Source organism: Zootoca vivipara, chromosome 8 (genome assembly GCF_963506605.1).
Source record: "Zootoca vivipara chromosome 8, rZooViv1.1, whole genome shotgun sequence".
Taxonomy (NCBI): Eukaryota; Metazoa; Chordata; class Lepidosauria; order Squamata; family Lacertidae; genus Zootoca; species Zootoca vivipara.
In genome coordinates, this window is record NC_083283.1 from 82,079,494 (window position 1) to 82,096,585 (window position 17,092).

Sequence of the window (17,092 nt, forward strand, 5' to 3'; positions counted from 1 at the left end):
CGAGAGGCGGTGGCCCCGCCCCCCACGCTCGCCCGCCTAGACCTAAGAAAAGGGTAATGAGTCCCGTTTGCAGCTGCCCGTGCATCTTATCCTCACTAAGCCGCCTTGAGTCCCGTGTCCGGGGATGGAGAGGAATGGTGGGCAGCGCCGGCCCGCCCAGGAGGAGAGCTGAGGCGACCGCCTTCCGATGGCAGGACCTACGGGGCAGCAGGTCCCGATGTAAGCCTAGACAACACGCAACACATATAGCCTAACGGTTGCATTAACCCTTGGTTAACCCCGCAGGAAAGGCGTTTCCGTGCGCTGCTCTGGTTCGCCAGAAGCGGCTGTTCGAATTCCCGCGAAGGGGTGAGCGCCCGTTGTTCGGTCCCTGCTCCTGCCAACCTAGCAGTTCGAAAGCACGTCTAAGTGCAAGTAGAGAAATAGGTACCGCTACGGCTCCCTCGGCCAATAAAGCGAGATGAGCGCCGCAACCCCAGAGTCGGTCACGACTGGACCTAATGGTCAGGGGTCCCTTTACCTTTACCACCACCACCACCACCACCCCCCGCAGGAGTCACGTGGCAGCGGTGGGTGTGGCCTCCAAACGAGCACACCAGAGCAGACTCCCTGCAGGTGAGCAGAGGGCTGGGGATGAGCTCTGATTCTCAGCTGACTGACCAGACGGCTTGCGAAGGGGGGCACATTGTATCTGCAGGGGAAGCCGGTGTGGGGAGGGCCACCCGCATCGCGCAGCGGCTACGTGGCGGGGCATTGGAAGAACTGTCCAGGCATGCCAGTGGAGAGGCCGTTTGGGGGCGCTTTGCCGAGATCCCTCCCGGCATAAAAAGGACTCCCATTCTCCCAACACAGAAAGCTTTTACAGTACTAAATCGCACTATGCAAAATGGCTTGAAGCACACACACAAATAAAAAAATGCATACGAAGTAAGGACAGGAACTATGTTTCACTTCTGGATTCCTCCCGTCGGGCGGGTGGGGAGAGGGAAGGGGAAGTGTATTGAAACCCGGAATATCCTTCCGCGCGTAGCATTTAGCATGTTCTATCTCTCGCATTCTCTTCTCCTTTTCCTCCCGCCCGTCTTCGCTTCCGGCAGACAAGGCGAACGGAAGTGACGTGCGTCGTGAGGTGAGCGGCTGAAGGAGGCCGTCGGGATGTTCAGGTAGCTCTTATTCAGGTGGCTCTTATTCAGGTGGCTCTTAAGGAGTTGTCTTGCACTCCAGCCGCTTAGACGCATCTTCTTCCCTCAGCCGCTTCCCATTTCGACTGCTCTTAAGGGCTCCGGCTTTATTCAGCTGCGAAAGCGACCGGGTGGTGACGGAAAAGCCCCCGGTTCGGATTCCAAAATAGCCGTTTCCCAAACTAGGGTCTCCGGGTTCCCCCCCCCCAAAAAAAGAAAAACACTACAGCTCCCATCATTCCTAGCTAGCAGGACTCGTGGTCAGGGATGATGGGACTTGTAGTCCGAAAACAGCTGGAGACCCAGGTTTGGGGGGAAACGGGTTGTATCTGATACTAATTGCACTTGCTTCTGAGGAAATGTGCCGCAGAGAGAATTGTCAGTGCAACTAAGAAGACATGATAGTAGTTGGAGAGCCCAATACGTTTTAGGATTAAATTGTGCCCCTCTTGGTGGTAAAATGCAATTGTTTCTGGAATATGTCATACTTTGCTGCACTTCACTGTTACCTCAAAATCTGCTATCTGAAGCATATTTGATGTATCACCCTGGAAGTCGTAGTGGCAGACCTGATGACAGCACACAGGAAATAATCAAAGCTTTTTATATTTAATAGGAAAATTATGGGAAAGTAGAAGCATTTCTCAATGAAACATCTTCTGGAGTCAGCCTTCTGTAAATACTGCCTTGCAGTATGATGTCATTTCTCTGCATTAACAGAAAATGTTGGAGGGTCCCAATGTTGTTGAGAGGAATGTTGAACCAGGAAGGATTCAGGTTTAGATCACTTACTGCTTCGTGCTCTCTTTATGGGAAGAAGAAAACAACCATCCGGTATGAAAACATTGACCAAGAAAAATACAGAGATTTGATCAACTACCTCACATCCTACAAAGACAGTTCTCAAAGACCTGAATTGGTATTTGAAGAAGGTAACATGCTAAATAGACCAGAAAGGAAATATAAGAACTCAGACCAGGCGGATGAACCAAAAGTTTGTAGGAACTGGAGTCCTCTAATGAATCCCAATAAGAACTCTTTGCCTCAGGAAACTGCTCCAGGACAGCCTTTGCAAATTAGATTGCAAAGGAAAAACTTGGCTAGTGTGACAGCTGTTCTGCAACAGACCATGCCTGTGGAGCAAGCTTTTTATCTGGAGAAGTGGAAACAGCGGATGATTCTAGAACTTGGGGTAGAGGGTTTTGCCGAATACACTAAAAGTAAGCAATGACTAAATGCATTATGTGTGTGTGGTGTGAACATCCTATGGTGGGTTGATTGAAATCGCCCCAAAAAAGGGGGCGAATTAATCAATGATTTCATGTTCTGAGTTTAGTAAGAATTAGCAATGTTAGAACTACCCACTGCCTTTCCCCTACCCCTCTGCTGCTGGAGGCCTTGACTGCTTTTACTAATGCACACATCAGTAAGTTTAATCTGTTAGTCAAATCAGTGTCAGAAATGGAACCTCATTTTGCTCAACACCCACTCTGTATTTTCTTTCTGTGCTTTGCTATCAAAGCTGTGAGCTCTTTCTACCTGGATGAAGTGCATTTGTTTCAAGACAGCACTTCATACACATCCGCTTTCCTCCCCTTTTCCAACTGTGCAAGTTCATCTGTTTGAACCCCCAGCCTAACAGCATAAATATAACACACCCAGAAGGGTTTTTTGTTGTTGTTGCTGCAAGAACTTTACATTAAGGTCACATAAGACAGATGCAGCTTTAAAACCTTTTCAGCAGCAGATACTGCATCAGATACAAGCTAAACAAGGGATGAAATTTAAGGGTCACAGCATGCTCACAAATTTCGTTCATTCACCATCTATAATCAGTCAAGCATGCAGCTGTCGCAATGTGATTGTTCAAAGAAGTTTGCAACTCCAGCTTAAGCTGCAGCTGTGACTCATAGTGGGGAGTGGAGTTCAGTAGCAAAAGGAGTCCAGTTACTAGGCAGAGTTTCCAGCAATGTCAGCTTCAGGAAAAACAAGTTGTCTTCCCCCATTTTTGTTTTTATTACTTTCATACTCTGTATAGTGGACAAACTCACAAGCCATCAAAATATATAGTAGATGACTATGAACAAGATACTGTTCAGTCAAAGCAGTTCATACATTGATCTGCAAGTCATCAAGTTCTAAGTAATCAGGTTATAAAATAAAGTAATGTTCAATATATGTGTGAAATGGTCAACAGCATTAATCTTGCAAAGCTAAAGTTTGAGTAATAATTATTTTTTTCTTATTTTGCAGATATATTTCAACAAGGTAAATTCTTCCATGCAGCCATGGAAACTTTACTTTTAGGTGAAGAAATCTCTGTGGAGCAGGAAGAAGACCCCAATGTATCTGGCTACATAAGAAGTGTACAGCATGTGCTGCAACATGTTACTGGAGTGAGAGTCCTTGAAAGTGCGGTACAGCATGAGACCCTTCATTATCAAGGCCTAGTGGATTGTGTGGCAGAATATCGGTGAGAGGCTAACTTTGCATAATACTGTACGTGAACGTTCCAAACAATGTTAAATGCTTTAGAGTCTTGTTGACTTAGGCATATGCTTGGCTTTCCCATTGAAGCCAATGGGACAAAAGTGTCTAACTTCAAGTGCCTTGTGCCCTAAATGTTTAAGACTACAGTATCTAGATTTATGACTGCCCTGTGCTGCAAACTGAGACACAGGAGACCTTATCCCATTCATCCTCTCCCAAACTCTGGGAGTTGTGTCAAGAGTGAAGCCAAGAAAGAAAGTAGCTTGCCCAAAGTGACTCAATTAGCTCATCCTTTTCCCTAATAATTAATTGGGTGGCTTTGTGCTTACTAAACCAGCAAAATAGGCCACCCAGAGAAAAATAGTAGGGAGATTCTGCATAGTCATTGCCACCTTGCTTTTGTACCCCTTTGCATATATTTCTTTCATGCATAAATGGTTTGTGCTTTTTTAAAATGGTAAAATTTCCAACTAAAAGAAAAGTCAAATATAGAACAAGGTATCCCAACGATACCGGGGCATGTGGAAAAACCTTGGTTCCCAACCCAAGGTGGCATCACCCCAGCAGAAGTCAGAGGGCTGTATGTTTTTGCTGTGTGTTTCACAATTAAGAGGGGGAGGGGGAAATGCTCACATCCTTTTGCAGTCTTGCTCACATTTGGAGCTTGACTGCAGAGCCAGCCATAACTTGAGTATCACAACTGTGCTACAGAAGCAGAGGGATACCTTTCTATAAACATGTATTTCCATTTTTTGCAAATGTTTGAGATGGCTCACATTGTATTTTGAGAACAAAACATTACCATTTCGACAATAACATTTAGAATTACAAATTAAAGGACATGCCATAGCTTACAAATAAATAAGACTCATTGGCTCAGTAGAATAACTTCAGCCACCCCCTGCCTTTCCTATAGCAGATATTTTACCCCCCACCCCACTCTCCCACCCAAACACTGGTTTGCTTAGGTTGTTATGGATTATTGACGGTCAGGTGAAATACCTATTTTACCTAACTGCCTAAAATTTCTCTCATTCAATATTTATCATGAATTAGAGCTTGCTGATCAGAAGGTCGGTGGTTCGAATCCCCGCAACGGGGTGAGCTCCCGTTGCTCAGTCCCAGCTCCTGCCCACCTAGCAGTTCGAAAGCACATCAAACTGCAATTAGATAAATAGGGACCGCTCCGGCGGGAAGGTAAACGGCGTTTCCATGTGCTGCTCTGGTTCACCAGAAGCAGCTTTGTCATGCTGGCCACATGACCCGGAAGCTGTCTGCGGACAAACGCCAGCTCCCTCGGCCTATAGAGCGAGATGAGCGCCGCAACCCCAGAGTCGGACACGACTGGACCTGATGGTCAGGGGGCCCTTTACCTTTACCTAAGGAGAAAGGAGGAGCAGGGACAGCAAAGCATGCTTAAACCCATAAGATATTTTGGAGCTTATAGCAAATATTTATTTCTTTACCTGTCATAGTTCTTTGGGTTTCCTCTTTATGAAGAGGAGGCAGGTAGCAATGCAGGAGCCGCACTCTTGCATGGCTCTGCAGTGGTGCCCATCACAGAATGTCTCATTCTTTGAAAGGGACCTTACTCAGTGCAAGGCATTCTGGATGAGGTGGCCTTGGAGATAGTTTAAGAGTAGTGGATTGATAGATTTTACATTTTTAAATTTTACTGTTGTAAAGCTACCTAGTATTTGCTGCCATGGCAGCAAAGCTGCAGTACAAGCACCTTTTTTAAAAAAAATTATTAAAACACACACATAACAAATATGGTACATTAAATCTGATTTCTCTTCAGATTGCGTACATGCACTCTTCAGGGGTACCTTGTCCATAGTTCTTCACTCTTGAAGGACCCTACATCCCTTAGCCCAGGGGTAGGCAACCTAAGGCCCGTGGGCCCGATGCGGCCCAATTGCCTTCTCAATCCGGCCCATGGACAGTCTGGGAATTGGCATGTTTTTACATGAGTAGAATATGTGTTTTTATTTAAAATGCATCTCTGGGTTATTTGTGGCGCCTTCTTGGTGTTTTTACATGAGTAGAATGTGTGCTTTTATTTAAAATGCATCTGTGGGTAATTTGTGGTGCATAGGAATTTGTTCATTTTTTCCCTCCAAAATATAGTCTGACCCACCACATGGTCTGAGGGATGGTGGACCAGCCCACGGCTGAAAAAGGTTGCTGACCCCTGCCTTAGCCCCATCATCAGATGAAAGGACTATCAGGAGAGGGGCTCCAGAGAGCTTTGGCACATCTAAATTGCCACCTTTGTTGAAGTAATGAAACAGGAGGAGAAGGAGCTGCCTCTGCCTCAGGCAGCTGAGTAGCTTCCACAAGCCTGACATCAGCACAAGTCCCCACTCTTCACCTGGGCCCTGGGATGGGCTCTCTCTTATGTTGTGCTGATTTTAGAAGCACTTGTGTCAGCAATGAGTAACTTCGCTGGTGAATTTATGCAACTGGAAGCAGCCTCATCTCACTGGGAGCTGGAGAAGAGGGGTGGACTTGTCCAACAGGGAGCCTCTTGGTGAGCGTGGTGTCGGACAAGCCCTCAGCCCCCTCCCTCAGGGAGGAGGGTCTGTCATAAGCACAAACATTTTGACTGGCTGATTCATAACTGTGTTTTCTTTTTACGCTTGGGCACGCAGAGGGAAATTATGTGTAATTGAATGGAAGACATCAGGGAAAGTGAAACCATTTCTTCGGAATACGTTTGACAATCCACTCCAGGTTGCAGCATACATAGGAGCCATTAACCATGATGCCAATTACAACTTTCAGGTCAGTAATCTGGGCAGCTGCTGAGTAGCATGACAATTCAAATAAGTTTTTGCACTTGCAGCCTCTTATTTCCACATGCTCATTCAGGAGGTGAATCTATTATTCCAGAAAAATAAGTAAAAAAATTCATTCCAGTAGCACCTTAGAGACCAACTTAGTTTGCCATTGGTAGTTGGTCTCTAAAGTGCTACTGGAAGGAATTTTTTAATTTTGTTTCGACTACACCAACACCAGACCAACATGGCTACCTACCTGTAGCAGAAAAATAAGGACAGTGAAGGGTGGGAAGGGGAAAAAGGTGTTGTTGCTATACCTTGGGTGAGCTGGGACAAAGTAGTTTGTTTGCTTAGTTTCTGTGATGGGCATGGGGGGAAAGAGGCCTCTTCCTGCTCTTCTCCAGAAGGAAGCCAGGTAAGTTGCCTGAGTAAGGACTGAGCTAGAAGAAAAAGCTTCCTCCACCCACAGAGAGCTCTACCACTCACTTGCCCAATCCACACTGTAGTGTTAGCTCTACGTGCATGTCTAGCAAATTCATTCTGTAGAGCAGGGGTCAGCAAACTTTTTCAGCAGGGGGCCGGTCCACTGTCCCTCAGACCTTGTGGGGGGCCGGACTATATTTTGAAAAAATATATGAATGAATTCTTATGCCCCACAAATAACCCAGAGATGCATTTTAAATATAAGGACACATTCTACTCATGTAAAAACACCAGGCAGGCCCCACAAATAACCCAGAGATGCATTTCAAATAAAAGGACACATTCTACTCATGTAAAAACATGCTGATTCCCGGACCGTCTGCGGGCCGGATTTAGAAGGCGATTGGGCCACATCCGGCCCCCGGGCCTTAGTTTGGGAACCCCTGCTGTAGAGAGTCAAAGACTAAGTCTAGAACAAAAAAGTCACTTTGCTGAGCATTTCGCTTGCATAACTTCTGCTGAACTTGCTTTGTCCCTCAGGTTGACTGCGGCCTCCTTGTGGTCGCCTACAAAGATGGTTCTCCTGCACATGCACATTACATAGACTCTGAGCTATGCTGTCAGTACTGGAACAAGTGGCTGCTTCGCCTCGAAGAATATAAAGAGAAAGACTTTGGAATTGTGTGACCCTTTTTAAATTTAAGTCCCTTTAAGGCAGACTTTTTTACTTTGAAGCAAATGAAGGAACTAAATGCTACCAGTGAGTGGTAGTGGGTGGTATTAAGCTAAGAGTTACTCATTCTGGCAGCCGTGGTTGCATACAGAATTTCCCTTCTGGTTAATTCTGCTTAGCTGAGGTACAATTGGCTGCCTGGGCCTCTGATGGAGGGAGCACAGCTGTGCCTTCTCCCTCTGACCAGCCATCGTCATCCCACCCCCAGTCCCCTGGGGGTTCCCTTGGGGGTTCCCCAGCTGGTGCCTCCCACCACTCCTTTGCATCCATGACAGGTGATTAACAACTCCATCATGGTGAAGAGATCTTATGCTGGGTCTACTGTAAAAAAAAGGCAGGGTGTAATTATTCTTGACACCAAAATCAGTCATCCCTGGGGTCAGGACTGCTCCTGCTATAGAGGGATTCCACTGTAATTTCCACTGCAGGAAAGGTTTATGATGTGAATCATATTCCAAGTAGCAGATTAAATTTGAAATTGCACAAACCAGCCTTGCTCCAAACTGTTGAGGTGCTATTTTGAGGTGACTTGACTACAAACAATATATTCTAGGAAGACATTGCCTGAATGAAAAATGGTTTGCATAGACGGATTACATTGTGTTCCCAGGACATAGCTCTGATTCAATAGCTGTGTGGAAATCCACACTTAAATCTATTGCTAATTTGGGTGCCATTCCAAAGCTAGCCAAGAGCCATCTGAGGTCCTGCCCTACCAGCAGAGAGGGAAGTCTGATGCAGGGAGGGGACTTACGCCACCCCATCCTACCCCAGTAAGCCTGCAGAAAGGTCCACTGCTGGTGTGGGAGCTGGGCATTGGACGTACACTACCATGACTGAGGATCCACAGGCACCTAAGCCCTTTTGTTCCCTGACATGCCCCCCGAAGCACCTCTCTGACACCAGCCCTTGAGCTAGCATAACTCCGTTCTCTTCCCGCTAAGCACAATGGGAGCTGGGTGGGCACCACAGAGGGAGCGCCACCACAGGCTTGGACACAAAACAGGCTTTTGAATATAGTCATAAATAACTTTATTGGAATATTTCATAGCAGACTTTGCTTTCTTTGGGGGGAGGGGAATACAAATGATGGTTATTGTGTTATTGGCAAAGATATTTTATTTGAATTCTAGGCCAGTTACCTGTATTCAAATTAAATACAGTTATTTTGGTCAAATACATTATAGCCGTAGGTAACTGTTTCTTTATCAAAGGCACGTATTAGAGGTTTGTACAAAGGCTGAGAGAGAACCAAGCACAATTCAGTTTATGCTATGTACTGTACTATGTTCGCCCCATACTGGGGAGATTTTATTCACGTTCAGAAATTAAGTACCTAGACAGTTTGATCAGACCAGATTGAGTGCTGTCGTCCTTTTGAATTCAGTTCAATGCAGCTCAGTAGGTAAATCCTGCAAGGTTACGAGCAGAGTTTAGTGACATCAGATGTAGGCTGAAGGCAGCACCTGACAGGTCAAAGGTAGAATTTGATCTAATGGGCCTGTGTGTACCAACAGTGAGAATAGTTAAAAAACTCTTAAGCCAAACAGACGCTAGCTTGCCTGCCTGCCTGCCTACCTAAGAGATTTCAGTCTTCCCTTCCCCTAGAGATTTCAACAGGGCCACTAAAACCCTGAAACGTTTTGTCAGATCATGACACTTGGCAACCCGACTTCAGACAATTGTAAACTTCCAACTCATTTGGCCACTACAATGCAGTGCAGTATTACTGTTGCTCCTCCGTCTCTTCTGGGCTCATCTCCATTGGAGAGATCGGTTTGTTTTGCAAAACAGCTGCAAGTTTTTTGGATGTTTTCTTCAGAAGAGCACTTCCAGGATGAATATTACTGATGTGCATGTACAAGTCCTCTTGGGTTGGGCCTGTGTAGCCACAATCTTCACAGACATACAGTTTATCTCTTCGTTGTTTGTAAGCATATTGTTGCTGCACTCCGTGGATCTTTTTAAGGTGTGATTCCAGGGAACAACGCTGGGTAAAGGCTTTGTTGCAGATCTCACATTTGTATGGGCGGATTCCTGCAATGTAATTTTTAGGAACTTTAAGGAACATTCTAAAAATAATTCCCAGCATTCACTACATACATTTACAGATTTGATCATTGCAAACTGTAGCTGATTATGTTTCTTGTTGCTATGTGTATGTTGTAATTCTTTGGGGGCAAGGGCTGAACGTGGTACAGGCCACAAAAATAATATTTCTGCAGAACTCAGAAATTTGCTTCTGTCCTTTATAGCTGAAAATATATGTTTGAAAATACTTTTAAGGGAGAAACTGGGTAATATTTATAATAGTTGCACCAGGCTTCAGTGTCTTGCATAGCTTCTCCCCCCCCCCCCCCAAGCTGTCAAAACTAGAGGGGAAATCTAGAAATTGATTTAAAAATGCATAATTATATAAAATTGGAAAAAATATGAATGTTTGGGGGAAATGTGTGCTGGAGAGCTCAAGATTAACTGCAGTATTTGCATTAGCTGAACGCTGCTTTTTAATTTGAAATGCACACAAAACAGAGAATACACACAGTAGTGTTAGTATTTGCTGCTCCTTTCCAGAGGAATACAGTAGGCTTGCAACTTGCGCTAGGGTTATGTTCTGGGGGATTGCTCGTAAAGCCAAAATTGTGTATAGTCAGAACAACCCCGGAAACCGCCCCAGTGCGACCACCCCAACTTCCCTGAAGGCAGCAAGCCTTGCTTTCCACCTTGCTTACCAGGCTCTGGAGGGTCTTAGAACTCATGTGAAACCTTCCCAGAACCCAGAAGAGCTTTTCAGCACTCTGCCTTGTGTGTGTCTAATTGGTGCAATTTCAGCCACCTATCCACCAGGCACATAAAGAAAGCTGTGATTGCACAGCTTAAAAGTGTGCAAGTTGCCTGTTAGCAACCTTAGATGAGCAGGGGTGGGGAAAGAGGCCATAGCCAGCAGTATTGTCACAATCCAGTGGGATAAAATCACTAGAAAAGGGTACAGAGCAGGGCCAGCAAGAGCATGTGGCCTGGGCCAATTTCCACAGTTGGACACTGAGGTCTGGAGGTCTACCGTACATTTGCGCCCTGGCCCTGAAGTCCCCTACTCCTGTTTTTAACCAGGAGCTACTTGGTGTGTCCATATGCAAAAAGCAAATGGGCTTATCTGTTTTATCACTGAGATTTCTAAGCTGCTCTGGGAACTTTTCTTTTCCCCCCCTGAAGAGTAGAAGAAAAATGCTTTAAATCAATTGCACAGCCAACAGAGCAAATTCTCCTATGGACATTCCCAAGGAATGGAAAGTGCACCTCATTTCTTACCTGTATGTGTCCTTACGTGTCTTTTCAGATCAAAAGTATCATTGAATCCTTTCCCACAGAAGGTGCACAAGTGCCTCTTCACTTGATTGTGACACTTGGTGTGGCGGTTCAGCATGCGCTGCAGGCGAAATCCTTTGCCGCATAGCTCACAATTGTACAACAAGGCCTCGCCACAAGTGCCGGTCGTGAACTAAGAGAGGAAAATAAAACAGGATCTTAAGAGTCACAGGTCCAGACTGAGGGGCTGGTGAGGTCCCTCAGATCTTACCTAGCCTAAACTAAAGTATGTCCTGGAGCAGGCATCCCCAAACTGCGGCCCTCCAGATGCTTTGGCCTACAACTCCCATGATCCCTAGCTAACAGGACCAGTGGTTGGGGAGGATGGGAACTGTAGTCCAAAACATCTGGAGGGCCGAAGTTTGGGGGTGCCTGTCCTGGAGCAAGCCTGCAAAACGTTAGATCTGCCAATCTGCAACTGACATACTACAGTACGTGCCTGCCAATTGCCTTATTTCCTTGGGCTAATGACATAGATATTTAAAAATATGTAATTTAAATATAAGGTAATTTCTTATCAGACAACTTCTGTGATCCCCTTCTGCTCCTCTGCTGGAATGTTAACTCACATGGTTTCTTATATCTCACAATTTTGGTAATTTCCCACAAGTTTGGTGTGGATGATAACATGGAGGTAGGGGTATGGAGGCAAGATCCTTACTGCCAGGGACACAAAAAGCAATATCCCAGTACTACTCCCTGGACTCAGCAGCCACACAGTGCTCCCAATTCTTAATCCCAGGAAGACAATCCGAAAGGATACGATGGGGAACGGCCATTCAACGGTATCAAAGGCTCCAAGATGAGGTCTTGCCCAGCAGTAGCCTTGACTTGGTCAGAGGCCCTCAACCGCATTGATCTGAGTTTTGGCAAATGTCTGAGGTTTGTATCAATGCTCTACAAATCACATTCCAACCTGATGGAAGGACAGGGTGAGTAGCTGCTCTATGCATTAATGGTAGGCAATGACTAGTGCTCCAAAACTGGAATCAACTGCTAGTCAAACAATAGTAATTGTATAAGAAAGTGACTTTCCACTAGCAGTGAGGAGTAGACATTTTTCAGTTACAGTTACTTATTTTCAAAATTCAAAGCTTGCATGAGCAATACTGACAGGTGAATTGGCTAGAGCAGGCACCCCCAAACTGCGGCCCTCCAGATGTTTTTGGCCTACAACTCCCATGATTCCTAGCTAAGAGGACCAGTGGTCAGGGATGATGGGAATTGTAGTCCAAAACATCTGGAGGGCCGAAGTCTGGGGGTGTCTGGGCTAGATCAAGCTGCTGTGTGTCCCTCAACATGCGCTGCTTGTCTAAATGTTGCTTCTTTATAGGTGTCTAGAAATGTTAAAGCCATCTAATATTTTGTCAGATTAACCGCACAAGCCCGCCCCTAGTCATACAGAAGGAACATTCCCTGACCACCTGTGTCCTTCATTCACAAGGACAGTCTGTACCTTGATTTTGGATCTGACTGTGGGGCGGTTCACTGCCGAGTCCAGAAGCGCCTCTTCTGGTGTGGATTCAGGAGCCGAGGTGTTGGCAGCCTCTGTGTCCTTATTGCTGCTGCTGCTGCTGCTGCTGCTGCTGCTGCTGCTGCTGCTCTCTAAGCTGCAGCTATCTTCACTGCGATAGTTGAGAAGGTCATGCTTCACCTCTCCTGGAGAATTAACACACGGTTAAATAACAGAAACAGGGAGCATTCATATGCATAATGATTTTTGCAACGTACTCCTGGAATTATTCACTTTTAAAAAAATACTATTTATTAAATTTTCCACTTTAACAATCCAATCAAACCATATTAAATATTCCAAATGGTGGTGGTGTAAAAAAATAAGGAATTTTTGGGATGAAGTTTATTAGGAGCTAAAAAAGATAGTTAAAATCTCATTTAAAAAAGAACCAGATTTTTCTCCTGAGCATGGCAAGTGAAGAAATCAAGGCGAAAGACAGGTGTATGTTAATATATGCTACTATAGGCGCCAGAATTCTAATCGCACATAATTGGAAAAGTGAAAAAATTCCAAATATAAGAGATTGGCAGTTGAAATTAGTGGGATATAAAAATTTGGCTATTAAAAATGGGATCTCAAAAGGATCAGGTAAGGAAAAAGCAATGGCCGTAAGAGTATGGAAGAATGGGATGCTAATGTCCAACACCAAGATGAAAGTCTCCCAGCACGCTGCTTTATGGAAGTGAATTGTGGGTAACTATCAACTGTCAGGAGTGACACTTCAACGCCTTCCACATGCGCTGTATCGGGAAGATTGTACCTAATCCATACATTAAACAACAATTTTCTAATTTTATATTATTTTTTAATCCACTGTGGGCCTTTATCTTATTACACCATAAATTGTACAGTATTGGGAAGTTTCGGGGCATGGCAGGGCAGTTTCAAACGAAGACGTGCTCTTCCAAGACTACATTCCCAGCATGTTTGCCCTTCTGTCTCAGTGATGTTTATGCTGGCTTGGTCAAGAACATAGAATGGAAGATGTCAGGATCCCCAAGCATGTGCTGGCTTCCGGCACCAGGCCCATTGGCAAGGCTGGCAACGTCAACCCTACCATGTGGGAATCTGTTATGTACTGAGCTGAATCCTAGAACAATAGGATTCAGAAACAGCAGGAGCTACCCAATCCAACTCCAGGTGGAAGTGAATCCGCAACCTGATTGGCCTGCTGGAGCAGCCAATCAGGCGGCTGGCAGAAGTGAATCTGCTACCTGATTGGCCTGTAGGAGCAGCCAATCAGGCTGCAGGCAGAAGTCAATCCACAATATAATTGGCCCACAGGTGTAGCCCTGAAGTAGCCAATCACGCAAGGCCCATTGTGTAAATAATGTATATAAGCAGATGGTTTTGGGAAAAGAGCCATTCTTCTTCTCCTCTTCTCCTTGATGACTATGAGCTGAATAAAGAGCATGAAATTCACTCTCGACTCCGAGTACATTTCAGAATCCCTTGCAGGCAATCGCAGTGCCTTCAGGCAGGCAGGTCTGTATCCCCAGCAGTGGCGACAGGTAGAGCAACCATTAAGAACAGAGGTGCGCGGTTGCTCCCAAGATTGGTGCGCATTGTGTACACCGTGACACCATGCACATAACACAGGAGGCGAGTGTTCGCCCACTGGACCTGCATCGCTCACGTGTACAGGGGTGCCTGAAGACTTTTGCTTAAAACAAATATTGAGGGGGCTGAGTGAGGAGCCTTTGGCCCCCTAGAGCTGGTAGGCGTGGCTAGGGAGAGAACCACCCTAGCACACCTGTAGCAGCGCAAACTGATGTCTTCATGCTTGTAAGTGAAATGGAGAATTCCCCTAATCTACAGTTAATGGCAATGCTCCGAATTCGGAATGGGGGTGGGGGTGGGGGTGGGGTAATTTGAGATGAAAGTTACTGGAAGTGAAATAATAATCTTCCAAACACGGGGCCATTCACTTCCCTCTTCTCGTGATCACCACCGGGCAGTACGACTTGGAGCGCGGGGCTGCCTCCTGCCTTCAGGGGCCAGCAGCTCCCCGGGGGCGGCGCGGCAAACAAAGGCGCTCCCTCCCGAGGCCTGTTTGATCTCAGGGCGGGTCCCGTGGCCGCCCGGCGCCTCGCCTCGCCGCTGCAACCGGGAGCGCTCAGCCCGCCGTCGAGCGCAAAGGTCACCGCGCTCCGCCTCAAGCGCCCCCCGCCGCCGAGCCGCCCGCTCTCGACGAGGCTCCGCGAGGCGCAGGTGCGCCCCGGGCGAGGCACCGGCCCGCAGCTCCCGCCTCGTTGTGACACGTGTTTCGTTTGCCCTTTCGGGGAAGGGAAGGCAGTCCTCGAGTCGCGTGCGCGGGACTAGCAGCCCTCCCGCGCGGTTCTTGTTAAAAGCTCGCTCGGTCTCTCTCTCTGGTGGTGTGAAACGGTGACACGCGGCCCCTTCCCGGCCGAGAGCCGCCGGCGAAGCCCCGCCCCCTGACCTCAGGGCCCCTGAGACCGCAATCCGTCGAAAGGGCGAGCGACTAAAAGCTGGAGCCAAACAATGTTGGCTCGGAGTGAATTCACTTCTGAGTATACACGGTTAGGATGGGGCTGCTGCAATCCGATTCGCGTTAACTTGGCCAGAAGTGAGCCTCGTGGAACTCGGCGGCGGGACAGCATTCATGAGCAGCCCTCTGGAGACTGGCCGGCACGGAACTCCCGTCCCATCCCGCCTGCTCCGAAGCGTGTCTACTCAGAAGTAACTCCTATTGATTTCAGTACGGCTCGCTCCCGGGTAAAGGAGGTTCGGGCTGAAGCCAAAAACGTTATATTGTAGTTTTCCTGCAGAAACCGATTTCAGATCCGCCAAACTCTTGCCAGGGCTCATAGCTGCCAAGTTCTCCCTTTTTTTTAAGGGAAATTCCCTTATGCTGAATAGGCTTCCTCGCGAGAAAAGGGAAAACTTGGCAGCTATGCCAGGGCTTAGCCGCGGAAACTTTTAAATGCCGTACTCTGCTCCAGCGTCTACGAAGTAGTAGCAAAGGTGCATCGAAGCATACGCAGAGTTCCCTTTTCTTCACTGCCCGTCGCTTAGGTCCCCTGCAGCCAGAATTCAGAGCCGGTCTCAATCCGGCTTCCAAGCTGTTTGATTGGGACAACTCACTGCGGCCTCCTGGAGAAGAACCTAACCGGTTTGGGGGCGGCGGGAGGAGCCCGGCTCCCCTCCTTCGCCAGCAGCAGCCAGGCTGAGGCCGAGGTGCGGTGTGTGTGTGGGGGGGAGGCCAGGTGTGCTGCTTGCTTCCTCCGCCTTACCTGGGACATAAGTGTCGGCTCTCTCTTCGTCGGGCAGCTCGTCCCAGCTGCGACTGGCCGGCAGCGGGTTCCTCCTCTTCACCAGAAAGACTCTGGGCATGATGAGCTCCGCGATTTCACCTTTCCTCCTGGCCGTTCCGTTTTCTGGGAACTCCGCCCTTCCCTGGGGTTCCAGGTGAGGCGCGTTGGCAATGGGTCGCGGCTTCTACTGGCGGCCCCCCACCCCCACCCCGGCCCAGCGGAGCGCAAGAGACCCCAAAGCCGGAGCCGAAGGTGCCCCCCTTCACCCCCACCCCCTTTCCTAAGGTGTATATGAGCAAAGGCACCACCAGGAAACTTGGGAGGGAGCATGCGTGCTGCAAACATAACGGTGTCAACAAGCTTCTCTACCTGTCCGACCGGTTGGAGCAGCTCTGCTTTGTTCCAGCCCTTCCTTAGGCATGAATGTTTGCAAAGAATGTAACGTCTGAAAATGAGGAGGGGGGATTCGTAGGACCGTAGACTTCCCTCCCCGGATCATTTCTGTCACCACAGCAAGAGCAAGCACCCCCTTTCCTGCCAGCAGCGAAGACCCCCCCCCTCCCCACCAACCCAGGTGGAGCCTTGGGGTTGCAGCATGCTTGTGTCTCCAAGGTCCTGGAAGCTGATTTGGGCGCTGAGCTGCTCTCCCCTTGGGGCTTTAAATGTGTATCTGGTTGCCATGTACAAACACACTAGCTAATTTCATATTAATATAATGAATGCTTCTGCAGGACATGCAAGAATTTCCCTCTAGCTAGGTTGTGTGTGTGTGTGGACATGCAGTGCACCCATGGGAAGTAACTACAGGCTGACATTCAAAGCCAAGCAGCTCCAGGCACTTATATTAAGGGGTTTTTTTGCTGTCTGCTTTGCATGCAGTCATATTCAGAGGCCTCTTTCTCTCTCTCTCCTCTGAGTTTGGTGATGGAGATGCCTCCAAGCACTGCAAGGGGTAGGGCAAAGGGTGCTTCTCCAGCATGTAAGTGTGAGAATGTCTAGATGAAACACGAGAGCCTACAAAAAATAATAATGGATGGAGCTGCCTGCTATGTACATCAAGGACTCTGATGTGTGTTTTATGTAGAGTTTCAAAGCAAATAACTGTAGAGTATAGGCCGCTTCTCACTAGAACCGAAAGAAGGAAAAATGACCCCAGATTAATAAGGCAACAACATAAGATAAATAAATCAAGGGTAAGAAACTTAAATGAACTTTATAATCTCTCTATGTACACAAAATCTAATGGCTGTGATACCCATAAATAAAAAAAATTACATACAAAGAGTTGGATCTTATTATTGAAAAAGACAGAGAAAGGCAATAAA

General features: G+C 47.1%; 2 protein-coding genes across 3 annotated transcripts; one reads left to right on the forward strand and one right to left on the reverse strand.

Annotated features, from left to right (window-relative positions):
* Positions 1-52: 52 nt before the first annotated feature.
* Positions 53-8,229, forward strand: MGME1 (mitochondrial genome maintenance exonuclease 1). 2 transcript variants are annotated; one of them, XM_035103359.2, is made up of 6 exons: positions 53-219; positions 1,098-1,163; positions 1,798-2,401; positions 3,435-3,654; positions 6,326-6,458; positions 7,418-8,229. In XM_035103359.2, exons 3-6 carry the CDS (start codon positions 1,876-1,878, stop codon positions 7,562-7,564), a joined length of 1,026 nt encoding a protein of 341 aa, XP_034959250.1. In that variant the 5' UTR covers positions 53-219; positions 1,098-1,163; positions 1,798-1,875; the 3' UTR covers positions 7,565-8,229. The 2 variants fall into 2 exon arrangements, with proteins under 2 accessions (XP_034959250.1, XP_060134073.1); XM_060278090.1 differs by lacking the exons at positions 53-219; positions 1,098-1,163 and having other exon boundaries at positions 1,178-2,401.
* Positions 8,230-9,336: 1,107 nt separating this feature from the next.
* OVOL2 (ovo like zinc finger 2) lies at positions 9,337-16,125 on the reverse strand. The gene is made up of 4 exons (XM_035103361.2): positions 15,747-16,125; positions 12,433-12,635; positions 10,920-11,109; positions 9,337-9,647 (listed from the first exon to the last, which is right to left on the reverse strand). Exons 1-4 carry the CDS (start codon positions 15,844-15,846, stop codon positions 9,337-9,339), a joined length of 804 nt encoding a protein of 267 aa, XP_034959252.1. The 5' UTR covers positions 15,847-16,125.
* Between the last annotated feature and the right edge of the window lie 967 nt (positions 16,126-17,092).